This window comes from Choloepus didactylus, chromosome 23 (assembly GCF_015220235.1).
Source record: "Choloepus didactylus isolate mChoDid1 chromosome 23, mChoDid1.pri, whole genome shotgun sequence".
Lineage (NCBI taxonomy): Eukaryota > Metazoa > Chordata > Mammalia > Pilosa > Megalonychidae > Choloepus > Choloepus didactylus.
In genome coordinates this window covers 23,197,826-23,217,684 of record NC_051329.1, presented here as the reverse complement: position 1 = coordinate 23,217,684, position 19,859 = coordinate 23,197,826, and the positions used below count along the sequence as shown (strand labels likewise).

The window sequence follows — 19,859 nt, the reverse complement described above, 5'->3', positions numbered from 1 at the left end:
CGGAACTGGTACTGACACTCTCCTGGGGAAACTGTACCATCCCACGTGGTGGGCTCTGTGCAAACACATCCTCCCTCATTACATGTACCCAACTGGTTGTGTCTCCCACATCAGGGGAATCTCAAACACTTCTGCCTTAACCTTCCTGGTAAATGCCTCCTCCAGGGGTGGCCTGGATGATGGGAGAACAAGAGCGGAGTAGAAAGCAAATGTGCCTTGTCCCTTCACCACCACCATCTGACCTCCATTCCTCTGAGTATCTCTGACACATCTAGGTCATGAATTCTCGGGGGGAACTAAAGTAATGGGGCCAACATTTAATAGAAGCTGACACACTGGGTATCCTTCTCAGCTGACTCCTTTGCACTGAGGAGAAGAGGAGGAACAGTGGCAAGTTGAAAACAATGTCACCACACCCCATCTGACCAAGGTATGTGGGTCTCTAGGCAGCTGTGTTAAGACAGGCACCACCAGAAACCCTTGGCACTCAAAAGCCATCTGCCACTGGGCAAATGAGGGGTCTTCTCACCACCTCTTCATTTGTTCAACAACTGCTGAGTGCCCAACACAGCTATATCTGTAAAAGGGGGATAGCAGCAGTTTCTGCTCCACAGTTAGGAAAGTGGATAGAAATCATGCTATTATTAGTAATAATAATGACAAAGTAGCTAAAAGCTCTCAGTGCTCTTTGTCAAGAGCCATGTCGCTAAACACTTTCAATTAATCATCTATGACCATATCCATTTGAAAAATGAGTAAACTAAGGCACAACAATTTCTCTGCCCAAAGTCACCCATCAAAAGAGTTGGAGTCTAGATTCAAATCCAGAAATGCAACTTCACAGGCTTCATTTTTAACCACTAAACTGCCTCCCTCAAAATTTATAAACAAATATGTTTACATAAATACAGAAGTGGCTTGCCCATAAAGCCACTATTTTTTTTTTTAATGATTCTTTGCATTGTTCCTAAACAGCACTCATCAAAATGATAATTTATTATTTGGGATATTGTTGGGTTATCTGTTTAATGTCTCTCTTCTACAAGACCATAAGCTCCAAGAGGGTGAGCACTGTGCCTGTTTGTTCTTTGCTGTAATACCAGACCCTAACGCAGTATCTAGCCCAAAGAAAGTTCTCAGTATGTCTCTTTGACTATATGAATAAATGATGAATGAATGAATGCATGCATGCATGAACTAATTAAAAATAAAGCTGTCTCCACCAGCATCCAACACCAAGGGTCAAGTCTGCTCACCTTCTCCAGTGTGATTCCTTCCCAAGACATTCAACTGAATTTTCTGCTGGGATTCTTCTAACTGTTTCTCCACTTCTCCCAATTTCTTCTGGACTTCCTCATACTTGCTCTGGAAGAAAGGCCCCAAGATCCACACTGCAGCTGGACAGAAGCCTGGGCTGGCAACCTCTGCATAGCTCTCACTCATGGAACCTCCAAGAGCAGGGACTGGCCACCTCCTATATAATTCTGACCCGTGGAACCTCCTAGGTCAAGCCTTAGGAAGACCCAAATGTACCCCAGGTCCTTGGGCATGGGAGTCAGCAAACTTGTACATCTTGCTTAGGCTTACCAATTATAGATGTGAGCCCAAGGGGGAAGGTCCAACCACTCCTAGCCACCGTGTTCAATTACCCTACCATACCTGTCACCCCTGACCACTCACCTTCAGCTCCTGGACCTCCCGGAAGGCCTGCAGCTGTTCTGCCCGCTCACTCTCCAGTGCCTGACAGGCCACGTCACCTTTGAAGCGCTCCTCAGTGAGCTCTGTGGTCAAGTCAGCAATCTGGGATGGGGCAGGAGAGGGTCAAGGAAGAGTCACTCACTGGGGATGCCAGCCTTTCTCCCCTCATGTGCACTCCACAGGACCACCTTTGGACAAATCACTGGCTATCACTGAGGAACAACCCTCTTTGTGGTTTGACTGGTCCTGGTGTGTTGGAATTCTTGGTTCCACACTCACCAGCTGTATGACTTTGAACAAGGCAGGATGCCTATCTGATTCAGAGTTCTCAACTTTAAAGGGGGGATATCACTTACAGAATTGTGAAGATTAATGAGACAATCCTTACAAAGCTTAGCACAGTGCCTGGTATGTAGTAAGTGCTAAGTTAAAAATAGCTATTATAGTAGAAAGCTCTTTTTTAACCAATCTTCACTGGACTGACTGACATGTTCCTTTAGTACGACACCACTGACATTCCCACCTCACACACCTCTCCACAGTGCCCCAAAGCCCCTCTGCTCCTGCAAGAGTTGGTCATGAACATCCAAGATCAGTTGTGTGAGTTCCCAACCTATTTATGCCAGGTGCATTTTCACTGTGATTACCTGTTCAATTGGCTGTTACATGAACCTATAAAATATGACTGCACAAAGGGTTTCCATGAAAACTAGGTTGAATGTTTTGGAAGGAATTGATAATAGTGAGTTGCTTTTTTTAAAATGCCGTCAAAAGGTGTGGATGAAACAATGAAAAACGAAGTAAATTAGTTTTCTCCATTCAAATTACTTTCCCATTTGCTCTGCTTTAAGGAAATCAAAACAGGGTATCATCAGGATTATTATTAGTATTACCTGTATTATTATAAGTATTAGGGGTGTATTTTAACAAAGACTTGGGACTCCAGTCAAAGGCTCATACCCATAGGCTTTGGCCCTTGCTCAGAAATGCAGTGAGTTAAAATATACATATTTTAGGTTAAAAATGAAAAAAAAAACATTAATTTTTTTATGATTCTGCACTTAAGCCGACTTTTTTTTCAATTACATAACTAACAATGGATGCCAAATGGGTCAGGTAAGGGGGCTTCTAAACCTTCAGTGTTCAAGGATATGCAAAGGAGACAGAAGAGAAGTGGACAAGTGGAGTGTTTATGGCCCACAGTCTCAGACAAGACCCCGCACAGAACAGGATTAACTCGTGAAACAGACAACCACATCTCATGGGAGAAAGTGACTAAAGTCAGGAGGCAGGAGATGGGGTTCAAGTCTAGACACAGCAAACGATGTGTTGTGTGCCTTTGGACAAATCTCGTCATCTCTGGGGTCTTAGCTGCCTGAGCTGAAAAATGCCTTGAATTAAGCATCTTGATTGTGCCCCATAAATGCTGGGTATGCAGATGTCAAAATACCTTGCTCTCCTTCAGACCCTCCACATCATGACTGGCTCTTGCGGGCACTGTGGGGTGTTATCACATGGGAGCTAAGTGGTCCTGGCAGAATGGAATATAGCTGCCCTTCTGAACCAGCCTCCAGTCAATACTGTCTGCTCACAGGCTGCTCTCACACATCATTCAGAGGCCTCACAAAGGAGGAAGGAGATCTATATGTTCTTACATTAAAAAAAAAAAAAAAAAAAAAAAAAAATCCCAAGACATATTGCCAAGTGGGAGAAAAAGCAAAGTTATGGAATAGAATGTTTGGCATGATCCCATTTTCATTTATATTTGCACAGAAAAATGCACTCCTGAACTGTTAATAGGGCTCTCCCCACAGAATTGAGACTCACATGGGACCCCAATTTCCATGTGATGTATTTCTATATTGTTGAATTATTTTTACCTCAAACATGTGCTTTTGGAATCAGAAACAAAACAAAACATATATCTTTCAAAAACAGTTGTTTCCAAAATTGGGGCTGCTCTGCACTTTTTACTTCACCCCATCATCACTCCCTACCCTTCTTTTCCCCCTTCTCCAACCCATCTGCTTCCCATCTGGTTGACCACCTCAGAGACTATTCAGACCAAAATGCAAATTTCAATGGAAAGAGCAAAAGAGAGGCTTGGTGGGAGTGTTCCAAAGTCAAGCAGAAAGTAAATGACAGAACCAATATTTGAACCCAGATCGGTCTGAACCAAGTAACAAGTTAATGAATGAGGAGCTCTCCCAGGGTATTCCCACCTGTCTTTGGGGTGGAGATTCCTTTGGCTATTTCTTAAACTGATGTCTCTAAAGTGTTCTGGGAGCATACTTGCATTGTAGTGACCTGAGATTGTTAAAACACAAATTCTAGCAGCCTAGACCTCCTAAACCAGTATTTCTGAAGTGGGGCCCAGGAATCTGCATTTTAACACCCTCCAGGTGACTTAATAAAGTTTGAGAACCACTGCCATAGAAATTGCCAGAGTCACTTTCTGATTTTGGCTTCACACTTGGCTTTAGATGTGTAAGATTTGCTTATGGGCACGTAAAGACATCTGCATTGGAAAAGTGTTCATTTTCAATGGCCATACAGTATAGGCAGGTGCAAGCCAGGAATGCCCCAAATCACACTCATACCCACTCCCAGCCCTAGGATCAGCATGAATCCTAGGCTCTGGGATTGTGTTCTCTCTGCCTTAGCCAATTAGTGTGAAATTTAATTTGTGCTAATCGGCCTGAGCAAGGGGAGCACAAAATTAATTTAATGCCTTAATTTTGAGTTTCAAAGAATCCAAGGCAGGAGCCCAAAAGACAATTAATCCTTTCAAAATGGGGAAGTGACAGAACGCTTTTCATGGAGACAAGTAGCCCTTGACCTTCTTCTGTCCCCATAAATCCCTTCTTCTTCCCACAAAGCAGGGCCCAGGGGCTTTGTCGCTAGAGGTGAGGAATGGGTACCATGGCTACATCTGTTGGGAGAATGCAAAATGCAAACCAATTTAATGAAGGGAGAGCCTACTTTGCAAACCCAGAAGGGTCCTCACAGATTACTCAAGGGCTGATTAACTAAAATTATTTTGAAAACCTCCCTGGATCTGCCACTTGGCCAAATAATCAGAAATGCTCTTTCTACTTAGAAACAATTTCCAAAGGTCTGCTAGAGATGAGGGGAAGGAGTGAATGGATTTCTGCACCTTTTGCATGGAGTTGAATAGAAGCAATAAACCCTGACATTATTTGCAGTTTGGGGGAACAGTGGGTAATTGAGATTTGATGGGATATTAAATTTTGAGTACACATGGGACCTTGGGCCATCACTCATGGATCTGACAGGTATTATGTGAGCACCTACTGTAAGACAGGCCTTGCCCTCAAGGATCCTACTGCCAAAATGGGGAGACAAGTAAACCATGGGAGCACTCATGTGTCTTGGCTGGATTCTGCCTTCGGCTCTTACATTTAAGGACCCTCAGTCCCCAAAACCACCTTACCTGCAGACAGCAGATAACAACTCTCTTCTACTCTACCCCTGTATGTTTTCCATTTGTACCAAAGCATCTGTTCATCATAACCCCTTGTATAAGAAATAGCTGAGCCTCATCAAATGCTGAGGGTAACATGTGCTAAGCACTTTGCACATGTCATCTTCTTTAAGCCCATCAAATACCTTACAAGAAGGATAGTTTTGTCATGCTCTTTATACAAACCAGGAAACTGGCATTGAGAGGAACTGAGGCACTGGCAATGCCTTAATTTCTTTAGCTACAAATTCTCCTTTTCCAACTTAGGAAATCCAAACTGGTTTATATGTCTGATTTAGTAGAAAGATGTTCATCTCCAATAGAGAACACAAACGGCATTGGTTGGAAGGTGATGCCTCTTCTCATTCCTCCACAATTCCTTCTCATAACATAAAATATATTCAGTACATAATTTGCAAATAAAACAAACATTTTATTTAAAAAAAAAAAACACAGACCAGGAAACTGGCATTGAGAGGCACTGAGAGGTGAAGCGGTTTGCCCAAGATCACAGCTGACAGGTAGCAGCAGCCAGGAGTCATGCCCAGGCAGCCCGACTCCCCTAGCCCCTGGATCATAACCCCCATACTCTCTTCCTCCCCACATCCACCATCTGAGGCAATCCCCCCACCCCAGTCCCTGGGAGTCAACAGGACATGAGTCATTATCTACTTGCCTCAGAGATGTGAAGTGACCCGCCCAAGGTCAAACAGCCATCAGGGGACGGATCGAAGTTCAAATAAGATCTGGACCCCAACTACAAAGGGAGGCGGTGTGGACCCCCATCCACATCAACCTGGCCACTAAAAGAGAAAATGAGTCAAAAGAATAAAGGCTGGCCCAACTGCGAGCCTCCTGGCTCGTGCACTGTTTGTCAAGGAGATTAAGCTGCAGCTTCAGTCTCATGGTATCTGCCCCCAGCTCTGACTCAGGCATCAGGGAAAATTCAGAACAAATCTCTAGCTTAGTGGCAGGCTCCCAGGGCTTTCCCCAGAGAGGCATGCTGCATGCTGGGCACCATCCTGTGCATTTCTTCCAGGGAGAATCTCTGTCCAACACACTACCCACTATCCTAAGTTATCGTAACAGATAGTAACCACATTAACAACCACTAACAGGTAGCACTTACCACGTGCCCAGAAGGCACAACAACGCTGAGAGGAAGGTACTGACATTGTCTCCACATTGCAGATGAGGAAACTGAGGCACTGGGGTAGGTTGCCCTATGTACCTCACTGAAAGACATGTTCTTAATCTTAATCCATGTTCCTGTGGGTGTGAACTCATGGGTAAATATGACCTTTTGAAGATGTTACTTTTAGTTAAGGTGGAGTCCACCTGAATCATAGCAGGCCTTAATCCGGTTACTGGAGTCTTTTAAGCAGAAGAAACTCAGACACAGTCAGTCAGAGAAGGCCACAGGAGCCAGACACTGGAAGCCAGCAGAAACCGGAAGAGCAAACACTGGGAGTGAGAGGTCACCATGTGGTGGGAAGCAAACCAAGGAACCCCAAGTTTTGTGACAAGCCAGCACCAGAGTACCACAAACTTTGGGGAGAAAGCACGGCCTCCTGATGCCTGAATTTTGGACTTCTAGCCTTTGAAACTGTGAGCCAGTAAATTCCTGTCATTAAGCCAACCCATTGTGTGGTATTTGTCATAGCAGCTGGGAAACTAAGACAGGCAGCAAGATGCAGGCATTCAACCAAGGACGCCCAGCTGGCCAGGGACAAAGCTGGGATATGAAATGAGGTAGCCCTCACTGCCAACCAAGCTACCAACCCACCTCTTGGGGGTGACAAGTAAATGTACGAGTGAAAGGAGGGATAAAGTGAAGGTTGCACAGCCTTTGGCATGTTTATAGAAATGGGGCTGCTTTTTTAAGACGTCAAGAGGAGGATCAGGCCTCGGAGAGGGCATCCAGGGGTGGGGCAGGGAAAGCTACTGTCACATCACTGACTGGTCATGGGGCTCCCCCCAGGAAAAGGGACAGCTACAGGTTTTCAGAAGCCTCAGACAGGGCCTGTGTGGGCCTCTCGCACCCACCAAATGCCTCACCTAGAAGAGAAAATAACTCATCAGATCATGTCACCAATACACCCCCTCTTGAAAATGTTCTTTGGTCCCACCCTCACCTTCAGATGGAGTCCAAACCTGTAACGTGATTCTTATGGCCCTTTGGGATGTGGCCGAGTTTTATGGCCTAGTCCCATCCCCAAACCCACTCCATGCAGACATGACACTCCAGTCATCAGAATTGCACCTACCAGCCAGACCACAGCACTCCGATTTTCTCTTGCTATGCCCTCTGCCTAACCCCCATCACCTTTAAGTCCTCTCCTCTGAGAAGTTCACCCTGAACCCATTTCTAGTCTTGGTAGATACTCCTTCTCTATCACAGCTTGTTTTATTGAAAGTACCTGATTAGAGTGAGCCAGAACTGGACTCAAACCCCAGCTTCCCCTTGCCAGCTGTGTGATGTTGGACAAATAACTTCACCTCTCCGGGATTCTCTTTCCTCCTCTCTAAAGTGGATGCACTGACACCTTCATCATAGTTTGATTTACAGGAAAAAGACTTATCGGCACCTTGCACAGACACATCACTCATTAAATGTTACTTTTATTATTAAATTCAGCATTACTCCATTCATTCAATTTCATTGACTGCTTTACGCTAGACACTGAGGGTTGTAAAAATAGCTGAAGTGTGTCATTATCTTTTATGAAATCATAGTTTACTGGGTGGGGGTGGGGTGAAAAAATTTTAAAGGCTTATTAATAAGGATGATGATGTTTGAAGGCTTATTAGATAACTTAAGGCATGCCCCCATGGAGCCCTCACCACAAACCTATGAAGAGAAAGTAATTATTATCATTGCCATTTTACTGATGATGAAACAAAAGCTCAGAGACTGGAAGAATTTGCCCATGAGTTCACAGCAGAAGAGATGCAAGGGCAGCAGCCTGGAACCTGAGCTAGCTCGACCTTCTGCTCCTCTGTGCCCAGATATCCAAGATCAGGCCACTGGACTAACCCCTAACCTTGTGAGGTAGACAGAGGAGAGATTATGCCCCGATTTTTTTTTAATAATTTTTTTTTTTACTTTTAAATGAGGCGTCTCTTTGTCTCAGAGCCTTTGACTGCAGAAATCTTAATGAACAGAGATCATGCCCCAATTTTTATATGGGAAAACCAAGGCACACAGAGAGAAAGAACATTCCAGCTGTACCCTCCTCTGTGGGGTCCTTGCCAATCCACTGTCATCATCTATAAATATAGGCATGCAATGGGCAGAGCACTTCTGTAGCTGGCTCCTTGCTGGGAGGAGACCCTCCCCAGCCTGCCCTGGCAGTTTAGCCCCAAAAGACCAGAGTCAGGTAGGGACTTGGACTATTTTATTCTCTTAGGGACTAGGAGCTCCCATCTAGTCCCCAGAAGCACGGTGCTACTGGAGGAGCCCAGGACTAGGCATCAGAGGACATGGGAAGTGTCTGGGGCTTAGACACTCACTGGCTGTACAACCCCCCTCCCCTCCCAGCAATAAACTGTCAGTCATGCTCAGGACCAAACTCCCTCAGCTCTTTACAAATGGACTTTCTGACCTAAATCTCCAATCTCATTGTATCCTGGTGGAGTCTTTCAGCAGTTCTATTCCAAAATATAAAAACAGTCAGACTACAGAGGCCAGAAATCTGGAGAGCACAGGCCTCGGTTTTTGTGTTTTTTGTGTTTTGTTTTTTTTTTTTTTTTTGCCATAAACAAGGCTTTGGGGGGAAACCCAGAACATAATTCAGAGAGGGAAGAAATCACCATCCTGCCATATATACCCATGGACTCCCAAAGCCTTATAGGTACTTCCTACAGGAAGCTGGGCCTGCTTTCCTCGTGGAAATAAAAAAACCCCACTTTGCATCAAGGCAGATTTTGCACGCTTGAGGAATGTTTATAGCCAGCTCCTCGCAGCTCATCTCCTCTCTTGCTCCTTCGCAAATGAAGCACTTAAATCATTCTGCAATAATGTTCTCTTTTTAATAAGCCCAGTCAAACAGAGTTTCCACTGATGAGACATAACATGTTTCAGCAACATTTCTATCAATTCTTTCCCCCACTACTGAGACAAGGGGTGGGGCACAGAGGTCCTGAACAGCAGCACAGACCTGAAGGTGTATTTGCTCCCCAAATCTTAACAGTCAAGTGAAAGAAAGTAGAATCACATGGAAGGAGATGAATTCTCTAGCCCAGTGTTTCTCAAAGTGGGGTCCCTGGACCAGCAACTTCAGCATCGTCTAAGCACCTGTTAGAAATGCAGAATATCCGGGGCCAACCCGGAATGACTCAAAGTCTCCAAGGGTGGGGTCCAGCTTCTGTATTCTAACCAGTCCTCCAGGGGATTCTAACATGATCTTAAGCCTGAGAACCACTTCTGTGACACAGCATTTCTTGCAGTGAGGCTCCGGAACTCTCTACATCACGATCACCAGGGGGTTGTTACAGAAGTAGTAGAGGGTCATCCCCACCTTCCTCCCAGCTCAAACCCTCAGGAGATGGGATGAGGAAGCTTCAGGGTTAAGAGCTCCCCAGGTGATTCTCATGCTCTTCAAGGTAGAAAAGCAAATGATCTAAACCAATGGTAACTTTTGGGAGAAGAGAGAGTCAGAGTACTTTCTTCAAATAAAATCTTAGTTGGGCCCTAATATGCTGCAACTGATTAGAAGATGCATTGTTACAGAATCTAAGAAAAGAAAGTGCTGCCAATTTTAAGTGTAAGATGTGTCCCAATTTCAGAGATGTAAAATGGTAGGGAAAAAAAATGTTCTTCTGAGAATTGATAAAACGTAGAATCAAACAACAACAACAAAAAATGGAGTTACTACAATTGAAATAGTTTTGGGAATTCTGGAGCCCTTTGACCTCTTCTTTGCCCCTCTGGCAGCACTGAAAAAATGCAGAGCTTCAGAAAACACAAACTTAGTGCAGTCAGAAAAGGCAAGCACAAAGCAGAGAAGAATATCTGCAATACGTACATCCAACAAAGAACTTATATTCAGAGGGTATAAACAGGGAAATAAAAAGCAGACATCCAATAAAAAATGGGCAAAAGACATAAAAGGCACTTAGTCAAAGAGGATAACCAAATGGGCCAAAACACATGGGACAGAGGGCAAATTAAAACCACAATGTGAAAATACTGTACAACCACCAAAACAGCTAATGAAAAAGACACACAATATCAAGTATCAGTGAGGTATGGAGCCAGTGAAACTCACACAGTTAGTGTTTTCTGAAGCTCTGCATTTAGTAAAACTCAACATAGAACTAACTGAAGACCAGCAATTCCACTGCTAGGTATATTCCTAACAGAAAGGTATATCATGTGTAGCAAAAGACACTTGCAAGAATGTTTATAGTAGCTATATTCGTAATAGAACCATCTACACTGAGTGAAAGAGGATGAAGAAGCGTTAAGAGGTGAGGAGGGTCGGAGGGAGGTGTTCCAGGCAGAGGTAACAGCACTTGCAAAGGCTGCGAAGTGAGACCAGGGTAAATTTTCATTTTCTAACTCTTTCCCTAGCTTTGTACCGTCTTTGATTCTTCTTTCCCTTTGTTCTGATTTTCTTAGCTTTTAAATTTTATCTTATTTTGGCAAAGCCCCATGTATCTTTTCTGTAATCCTGCTGATGCAAACAAAGACAAAAAAGAGCATGGGCAGACTATTCTTAAGTGCCCACTTTTGCTTGCTGGATTCAGGTTTCAGTAGCCTGAGCTCCCTCCCGTCCTTCTCCAAGTGTCCTGCATGGTTTTGCCCTGTTTGCTAAGGAAGCTCCTCTCAACCGTCTCTCCAAATCTCCCTCCAGGAGCTAGTGCTCACAACCCCTCCTGGGTCCAACTTGACAGCTCATAATCAATCAATGAATCAACTGTCAACTCAGGAGGAAGGGATTTCTACAGGGCAGTCACAGATATTCCCAACTAACCCGCAGCTCTCCGATTTTTCACATCCCCTACTCAACTCGTTGCTACTGCCACCAAGAGAGGTCAGGCTGTTTGCTCCCTAGGATCTCTACAGAGAAGAAGAGGCATCTGCATGTCATTTCCTCTCCTCCTTACTGCCTTTGCCTTAAGAGGGGCACAGACTCAGGGGGCAGCCTCTCAGCCTAGCTTCTCCTAGCCTCTCTGTGCAGATGTGACTGTCTCTGCAAGGAGCCCCCGCTTCTTCCTGCCCTGTGGCCAATTCCACAGTTGATACTGTAGCATTGCTGTGGCAGTGGGCATGAATTGAACAGAGAACCTGTCATGGGAAGAGTGGGCACAATCTCACAGAGAGGGTAAGAGGAGTGGAAAAGACCGTGCCCTCCCAAACTCCATTCTACTTCTCCAGGTGAAGCAGCCAGGCTAAGCTGGGCTGTCAATATGAGAAGGGTGTGTTCTGTTGGCTTTGTCATGAATCCCATTATAGTTACCATTGTTCACCAAACAAACCAAGCAACATTGTCAGTAATAATACCACCAGGTGCAGAAAGCTCTAGTTATTCTCTGGGCTAGCAAATATTATCCCACATTGCCTCAGGACCCTTGTACTTGCCATTCCCATTCCTTCCCCCAGATGTATTCATAGATGACTACATCTTGCCATTTGGATCCTGAAATAAACACACCCATTCCATGGAAGCCTCCACCTGACCTCCTATCACTGTTTGTTACCTTCCTCTGGTTCACATCTGTAGCACTTCACAATCTGAAACTAGCTTCTTTATTTCTTTACTTGTGTTCTGTTTCTCTGTACTGGCCTGGAGGCCTCATGAGCACAGGGACTTTGACTGGTCCCCTATGTCTGAGATTTCCAGTCTAATACCTAACACATGGGAGGTGCTCATCCATATTTATCAAAAGGGTGAATACATGGGTTCCATTTAGGCTTCAACAGGACGCTGTGTGGTGCCCAAAGCTTCATGGATAAAGAGAGCCAGGACTAGGATGAGGTGTGGGAGGCACTTGCCTGAGGTACAAAATTACAGGGAGTGCTAAAAGAAACTCAGCAATCAATATTTTAATAAGAAATTAATGCAAAAGCATCCATAAAATACAAAATATCAAAATTTTAAATAAAAACAGACCCAACTATACAGAGTGAGTTACCCTACTCTCTGCCCTTGGATTTGTATTTATTTAAAATTTGGGGATTGGGGGGCTTGAATTTAGATTTTTTAAAAATATTGCATTAAAGTATTATTCATCCTGATTCTGAGAAGCTTTTTTTTTTTTTTTGGTGCCCTCTTAACTTTTGCACCCCAGGCAGGTGTCTCACTCGCCTCACTCTAGTCCCAGCCCTGAAAGGCTAAATCAGACAGCAGGTTCTCTTCAAATATCCCCACTCCAGTGCATGGCTTTGTTTAGGTGTCTGTCTATAATTTGCAGTGACCTCCTTGGGAGCAGGGACTGCCTGGTCCATACTCTCATCCTCAGCCCATGAACTCCACACCCACCTGAAGAAATAAAACTTCACCAATGCAACCATACCCACTGACCCCGATAACCTTCTCCAATCACATGTCCCTTCCTTCTACCCCTTAGAAGTAATCGCTACTCTGAATTTGGTGTTTATCATTCCAATGAATATCTTTACACTGTAACTATATATGTATATGACCCTAATCAAAATATAATATTGTTCAAATTTTAAAACATAATATCTATGATATTATATCTAGGTAATCTTTTGTAACTTAATCATTTTCCTTCAGCATTCTGTTTGTGAAGTCTATCCATGCTGATACATGTGTCTCTAACTCATAGGTCAGCAAACTTTTTCTGTAAAGAGCCAGAGAGTAAATATTTTAGTCTTTGCAGGCCATATAATCTCTGTTGTAACTTCTCACCTATACCATCGTAGCATGAAAACAGTCATCTACTATACAGAAATGAATGCGTGTGCCTGGGCTCCAATAAAACTCTTAACAAAAACCGGTGGCAAGCTAGATTTGACCTCGGGCCATAGTCTGCCCCCCTCATCATTCATTTTCACTCTAGGTAACTTAATTTTTAATATAGCACAATGCATTCATCCATTCTAATGCTACACTCCCAGTTAGCGTTTACATTTCTTCAACATGACAAATGCCGCTGCCACAAACTTCTTGTCTTTTATATACATGTGAGAGACATTCTGTAGTATATGTACCTAGAAGTAGAGTTGCTGGGCCAAGGGTATGGGCAGCTTCAACTTTTGTAGATAATGCCAAATTGTTCAAGAGTGACAGTATCAATTCACACTCCTATCAGCAGTGTTTAAGAGTTCCCACTGCTACACGTCTTTGCCAACACTGGGCTACAGCAGACTTTTTGATTTTGCCAACCTGAAGTGTGAAATGGTCCCTATTGTGCTGTTAATTTGAATTTCCTGATTGCTAGTTAGGTTGAGCATCCTTCCATGAGTTTACTTAATATTTGAATACCTGAACATTTGAGCTCTTGAATCAAGAGTTCCTCCTTTGGGAACTGCTTATTTATATTTTTTGCCCATTTTTTTCCCTATTGGAGCGACTGGCTTTTTCCAGTTGACGGGAAGAAGTTCTTTAAATATTTTGGATACTCTTTGCCAGTAATGTATGTTGCAAATTTCTTCTTGAAGTGTGTGGTATGCCTTAATTTTTGTTTTCATAAACAGAAGTTTATTACTTTAATATAGTCAAATTTATCATTTTTTTCTTGTCCTTTTGTAATTTATTTAAGAAATTCTTCCTTTTAGAGCCAGATGACATGGATTTGAATTCCAGCTCTATACTTGCTGATTGTGTGTCCTTGGGAAGACACCTGATATCCAGGGCCTCAGCTTGTTCCTCCATAAAATGAAAGAATGTACCTCACGGGGTTATTTGGAGGATGCTTGTAAACCGCTTAACATAGTACCAGTGCCAGGCACATTGTCATTCTTCTTCCCCTTAACAAACTCCATCCCACACAGGGACCCAGGGAGGAGGGTGGACATACCTTGCTCTCTAGCAGGCCTGTTTTCTGCCAGAGTTCATTCCGTGACTTCTCGGATTTTTCTAGCTTCCGTCTCAGCATTGTAAGCTCCTCCTACAAAAACAAACACCTTAACAGAAGGTATTCTGGGCCAGTGATGTAAGTTCCACTTGTGTTTCTAGTAGCTGGAGAATGGAGTGGGTGATCCAGCCAGAGCAACTGTAATGGTGCCCAAATGCTAAGTTCCCTATGAGGGACACATTTTTCTTTCTTTGTTTCCTAAAATCAATGTCTCTGCTCATGCAAGTCTGGTCCACACCAGCCCAGTCTAGAGGATGAATGCAAATCTTTAGAATGGACCATTGTTTAATCTGCAACTGGGCATGCCTGAGTGTTGACAGTGTATTCAGTGCTTCACCTTCCTCAAATACCACTTTGACACCAGTGGTTCAACACTATGCCTAAACACCACCATTAGAAAGAAACCTAAATGTCTATCCACAGAGGGCCAGCTGAATGAACCATGGAACATAGGCACAAAGGAGTATTACGCAGCCATAAAAAAGAATTAGTAAGATTTCTATAAATGGATTTTCAGAATATATTTTTAAGTGAAAAATGCAAGTTGCAGAAGAGTATACACAGTATGCTGCCTTTTTTATGTGAAAGGAATGAAGAAAGTGTGTGTGTGTACATGTATGCACATGTATGTGTTGGCTATTTTTCGAAAAAAGAAACACAGGAAAGATAAACCAGAAACTAATCAATAGTTACTTACCTCTAAAGGATGGGTGGTAAGAGCATGGAAAGGAAAGGAAGGGGGTGTTCTCTGAGTACATCTCATTATATATTTTTATATTTTAGACTTTTGACATGTATGTCATTCACATATTCAAAAGTAAACTTAATCAGAGAATGAACATAAAGCAAACTCTAAAATTGAATACAAATGGAAACAAGTGGAGCAGACTGTGAATCAAGTGGACAGCATAGCCACAAAGAAAAGAAAAATAACTCAAGTAACTTGAATGCAGAATCTGACTGTACACCCTTTAGTAGGATATTTTCTAAGAACAAAAAGAACTGCAATGAAATTTTGATTTTCACTTAACAGTTTCTTGGTGGTAGAGGCAATGGTGTAGTGAATCTGAAACTAAAATGTGTGTGTTGTACGGCAGAGGCAATAAGTAAATATGTAGATATTGATGAACAAACAGTGTTCTCACATGGGAGAAGGAAGATACAAATATGGAATGAGGGGAGACATGCAGATATCTCCTAGCTCTGTTCACTGAGAGGGCTAGAGGCAGAAGCCAGGAGCATATCTGATTCCTTGTCTGAGGCAGAATACAAAAAAAAGGTAACCCTGGAGCCAAATTGTGCCAGAAAGCAAGGAAATATTCAAAGGCAAATGGGGACAGATCAAAAGGGTATAGGAACCAGCCTGAAGGGGTTTTTGGCTGCCTACATTTGAGACAATTTGGGCATTTAAAAAAATGAACACAGCAAAGACTACAATACTTTGATTGAAAAAAAAAAATCCCTGAATCCAGATTGGTGCTCAAAAAATAGGAGGATAGAAAAACAGAAAAGGGACAGCTAATAGAAGTAGAAGGAGTGACAGCATTAGGAAAATCATTATTTTGCCACCACAATGAGTTAATCGATTTATACAAGGATCATCAACGGTTGCTAAAGCTATTTGCTCAAAGATTTTGGAGAAACATGATATTAACAGTATCAGAGTGTCACCCCACAGATCGTTTATTAATTAAAAAAGAAAAAAAAGTACCTTTATAATAGACAGACCTTAACCAAGTGATCAAACTTAGCATCATCAGTAATGGGATAAGCTGATATTAAGACCCCTGGTATGAGGCAACAGTACCATCATCTAGATAACATTCTTGCCCAAACTGTTTAACTTGTCATTAAAGATCCAAAAAAAAAAGGATCATTTTAGATTAAAAAGGATTAAAGATACCTGACAACCAAATCCAATATATAAATCTTGACTGGATTCTAGATTTAAAAAAAAAAACCATAAAGGATAATATAGGGACAAGGGGCAATTTTTGAATTGGACTCTATATTTGCATCAATGTAACTTTCTTGGCCATGGAGATGGCATCACGTTCATGTGGGGAGAATGTCCTTGTTCTTACATGCTGAATTGTTTAAGGGGTCAAGTGTCAAGATTCTGCAACTTATATAAATTGTTCAACAGAGGGGATTTATTTATTTATTTAGGTAGATGGATAGGTAGGTAGGTAGGTTGGTAGACAGGTAGGTAGGAAGAGAGAGAGAGGGAGAGAGAGACAGGTGAGATGAATGCATGGATGGATGGGCAGGCGGTTCAGAAGGTAGGTAGGTAATAGGAAGGGAGAGAGGGAGCAAATATTGAAAAATGTTAGCCATTGGTGAATCCACATAAAGGGCAAAGTGGTGTTCACTGTACTCTTCTTTTGACTTTATTACAGGTTTGCATTTTTTTTTAATGGGGGTAAGAAAGAAGTCAAAAATTCCTCCATCAAGTCTCTCTGGGATAAGCAATTGAAGTGTTCCTATGTCTCCGGGGTAGTAACACTGTCCCTAACCATTCCCACTAGCCTAGCTGAGTAGTTGGGCTCTGGATGGAGGATGTGATGTACCTGGACTGAGGAAGCACAAGGATAGCTCGAAGGGGATAGCCAGCGCTCTTAGGAGCAAGCATGGTCAGGGTAAGGGTTATGGGGAGTGGGTCCCAGATGCAAACATTGAGATGGGGAGGAGGGAGTAGTCATCCAGTGGGCTGCCTGCTGCATAGACGGACCTCCTTAGCTCGGAACTGCTCATCCCCAAAGGTGGCACTCAGCATGGGCCGGAGAGAACCCAAGAGCTGCCACCACGGCCAATCCTTGACTGCCAGGAACACAGTCATGTTCTTCTGGATACACTGAGTGGCTAGCCGGCGAATCTGCAGGGGAAGGAGAATGGAGACTTGAGGAGGTTCTTTCCAATCTGGGTTAAGATCAAGCTTCCCTCCCAAAGAGAAGAGGCAGAGGGTAGCAAAGGGGATGGAGGAAATGGGTCTATATGTACTGGAAGGGATAATTTTAAAAAAAACAACAAAGTTTCCCTTCATGGAGTCCTTTTAATATGTCAGGTATTCAGTACTAGGCATTATGCCAGAATTTAGTCTTCATGAAATAATAATAACAATAACAATAATAGGAAGAGTAGAAAATACTATACAATAGGGTCATATCTTACGTGGGGATTAGATACAAAAGTCAATGTATAAGGCCAAAAGGGATGCTTCAAAATCCCTGAAATAGCCCACAAGAAATAATGTCCATGATTATGCTTGCTAGCTTATATTTAGAGGAAAGGTATTTTTTTTAAAATGTATTTAAACACTAATACAGTGCTTCTTAAACTTGGTGTACATTAGAATCCCCTAGAGAGCATGTGAAATCACAGATCACTGGGCCCCACTCCCAAAGATATTGATTAAGTAGGTCTGGGGAGGGGCCAGAGAATTTGAGTTTCTAACCTATTCCCAGGTGATGCTGCTGCTGCTGGTTGGGGCACCACACTTTGAGAATGACTGCCCTACTTCATCATTCTTATTTCAGGTGGGAACCATACCAACTGACAGTCCAGGACAGCCTTGCCTCTCACCTTCATCCCAACAGCCAAGGCTTGGGTAGCTTGGCACTTTCTATGAACCAGGTGCTGCTCTGAGCATCTTACATGCTTTAATTCAGTCCTCACGAAAGCCCTATGAAGGTAAGTACTATTACCATCTCCATTTTACAGATGGGGAAACTGAAGTACAGAGAGGTAAAGTCACATGCCCAGTGTCACACAGCTTCTTGGTGGCAGAGCTGGGATTAGAACCCTTGCAGTCTGATTGAAGAGCACAAGCTCTTAACCTCTATTTCTCCCCCAGTGGGATCACCCACAGTATTTTAATTATTAATGTTCTCATCTTTTTCTGGTTTTGCCAAGTGCATATACACCTGAATTCACATAAAGTGGAATAATGAGACTCCTCTCTAGTATTGTAGTAGCAGCAGCAATTACTACTCCTACTAACAATACTAACGTAAAAGCAGCTAGTATTTATTGAGCAGATACTATTTTCCAACCCCTGTACTAAATGCACACTACCTCATCTAATCTTTACCCAGCTAGTAAGTGGTAGAGGTGGGATTAGAACACAGATCATGTTTGTCTCCAGAGCCTGTGCTGTGTTCCATTGTGCGGGTTAAAGAGAGAAAATTCAGTCTCTGGCCATCTCTGAAGATTGTGGCCAGGGGTGGTGCAGGAACACAGATTCTGAACTTTAACCTTTAGTACTGAAGACCTCAGTAGCTGGTACCTAGCCCATGCCCTGCCTGCTGATCCATAACAGCCAAGTTCTCCAGAGACAAGACAGGTTAAAATCATGAACTGACCCAGGAGGGCTTGGACAACCTCAAATAATTTAGATCAGGGTGATATACTTGACGATTTGATGTCAATGTCCTTGAAACAATCGTACACCTTGCAAATCGCCTCTTAAAGTCTCACCAGTCTGAGTGGGCCTTTGGGACCAGAATCATTGGCATGGTCTGGGAGATGGTCAGAAATGTAGACTCCTGTGGTCATCCCAAACCCATTGGATCAGAATCGCATTTTCACAATATCCTGTGTGGGATACATGTGCAAGGGCAGGTGGGAGAAGCACCAGCTTACAACCCCTTGGGCCTGAAGGGACTGTGCTTTTCCAGGCTCTCATGCCTCTGCTGGGCTTATGAGGCACCCTCGCCTCTGTACCTTTAGCTTTTTAAATTCCTGGCGAGACAGGAAGCCCTTGCAGGTCGCCTGGAAGAGAATGATGCTCTGAGACACCAGCTTCTCTCGCTGCTTCTCAAGCCTGGAGACCACACCCGCCTTGAGGAAAACCTGGAAGGAGAGAAGGCCACAGATGACTCCTTCCCTGATTTAGACTGTCTGGAGTGGGAGGTGGTTGCAGCTCAGACATTACTTCCTTTGCATCCCCCTCAAAGTATTTGCCAGTGGCTGCCCTTTAATGAGGGTCTAAATAACCAAAGCATTCTGTCTCCTGATGGCTCCTCCTTCCCTTCTTCTAGCCCCTAGATACTCTGAGCATGTAGCATGGGCATCATCTGGGAGCTTGTTGGAAAAGCAGAATCTTGGGTTCCACCAAGACCTGCTGAATCAGAATCTGTGTTTACAAGATCCCCAGGGATTCATGTGCACATTGCCATTGAATTTCTAGAAATGCAGAGTCCTGGCCTCACCCCAAGAAAGGTAGAATCAGTAGGTTTGCCTGGGGCCTGGGGATGTGCATTTTGAATAAGTGTCCCTGGTGATCCGATGCAGGTGGTAACGTAAGTTGAGAAGTAGTGCTCTGGTCCTGCCTTGCCAGGAGGGGCAGAGAATGTGGGGAAATGAGGACAGCCCTCCTGAACCTGGCTGGTATCCGCATGGAGGGCACTCAGGCCTCCAGTGGAAAGCAGCTCATGGTGCATGATTTCCAGGCCGTGGCTTATCAATTACAGAAGCTGGCCTCCACAGCGCTGTGAACAATGCCTCCTCAGCACCCCACAGCCTGGAATAGACTGCAGGGAACTGAAATGAGGGGCCCAGAACCCAGAGTGACTGTTAGCAAAAGAGTAAGCAGAGAGTTATGGAGGTTTGGATTAGAGGATTTTTTGAG

At 43.5% G+C, this 19,859-nt stretch overlaps 1 protein-coding gene across 1 annotated transcript in view; it reads right to left on the bottom strand.

Moving 5' to 3' along the window:
- MYO18B (myosin XVIIIB) overlaps positions 1 to 19,859 on the bottom strand; it is a 256,547-nt gene that overhangs the window by 137,506 nt on the left and 99,182 nt on the right. The window contains exons 22-26 of the mRNA XM_037816981.1: positions 18,953 to 19,081; positions 16,962 to 17,105; positions 14,174 to 14,263; positions 1,681 to 1,800; positions 1,257 to 1,365 (exon numbers count right to left, since the gene is read on the bottom strand). Of these exons, the coding sequence (XP_037672909.1) occupies positions 1,257 to 1,365; positions 1,681 to 1,800; positions 14,174 to 14,263; positions 16,962 to 17,105; positions 18,953 to 19,081 (592 nt within the window). The remainder of the gene's footprint in view (positions 1 to 1,256; positions 1,366 to 1,680; positions 1,801 to 14,173; positions 14,264 to 16,961; positions 17,106 to 18,952; positions 19,082 to 19,859) is intronic.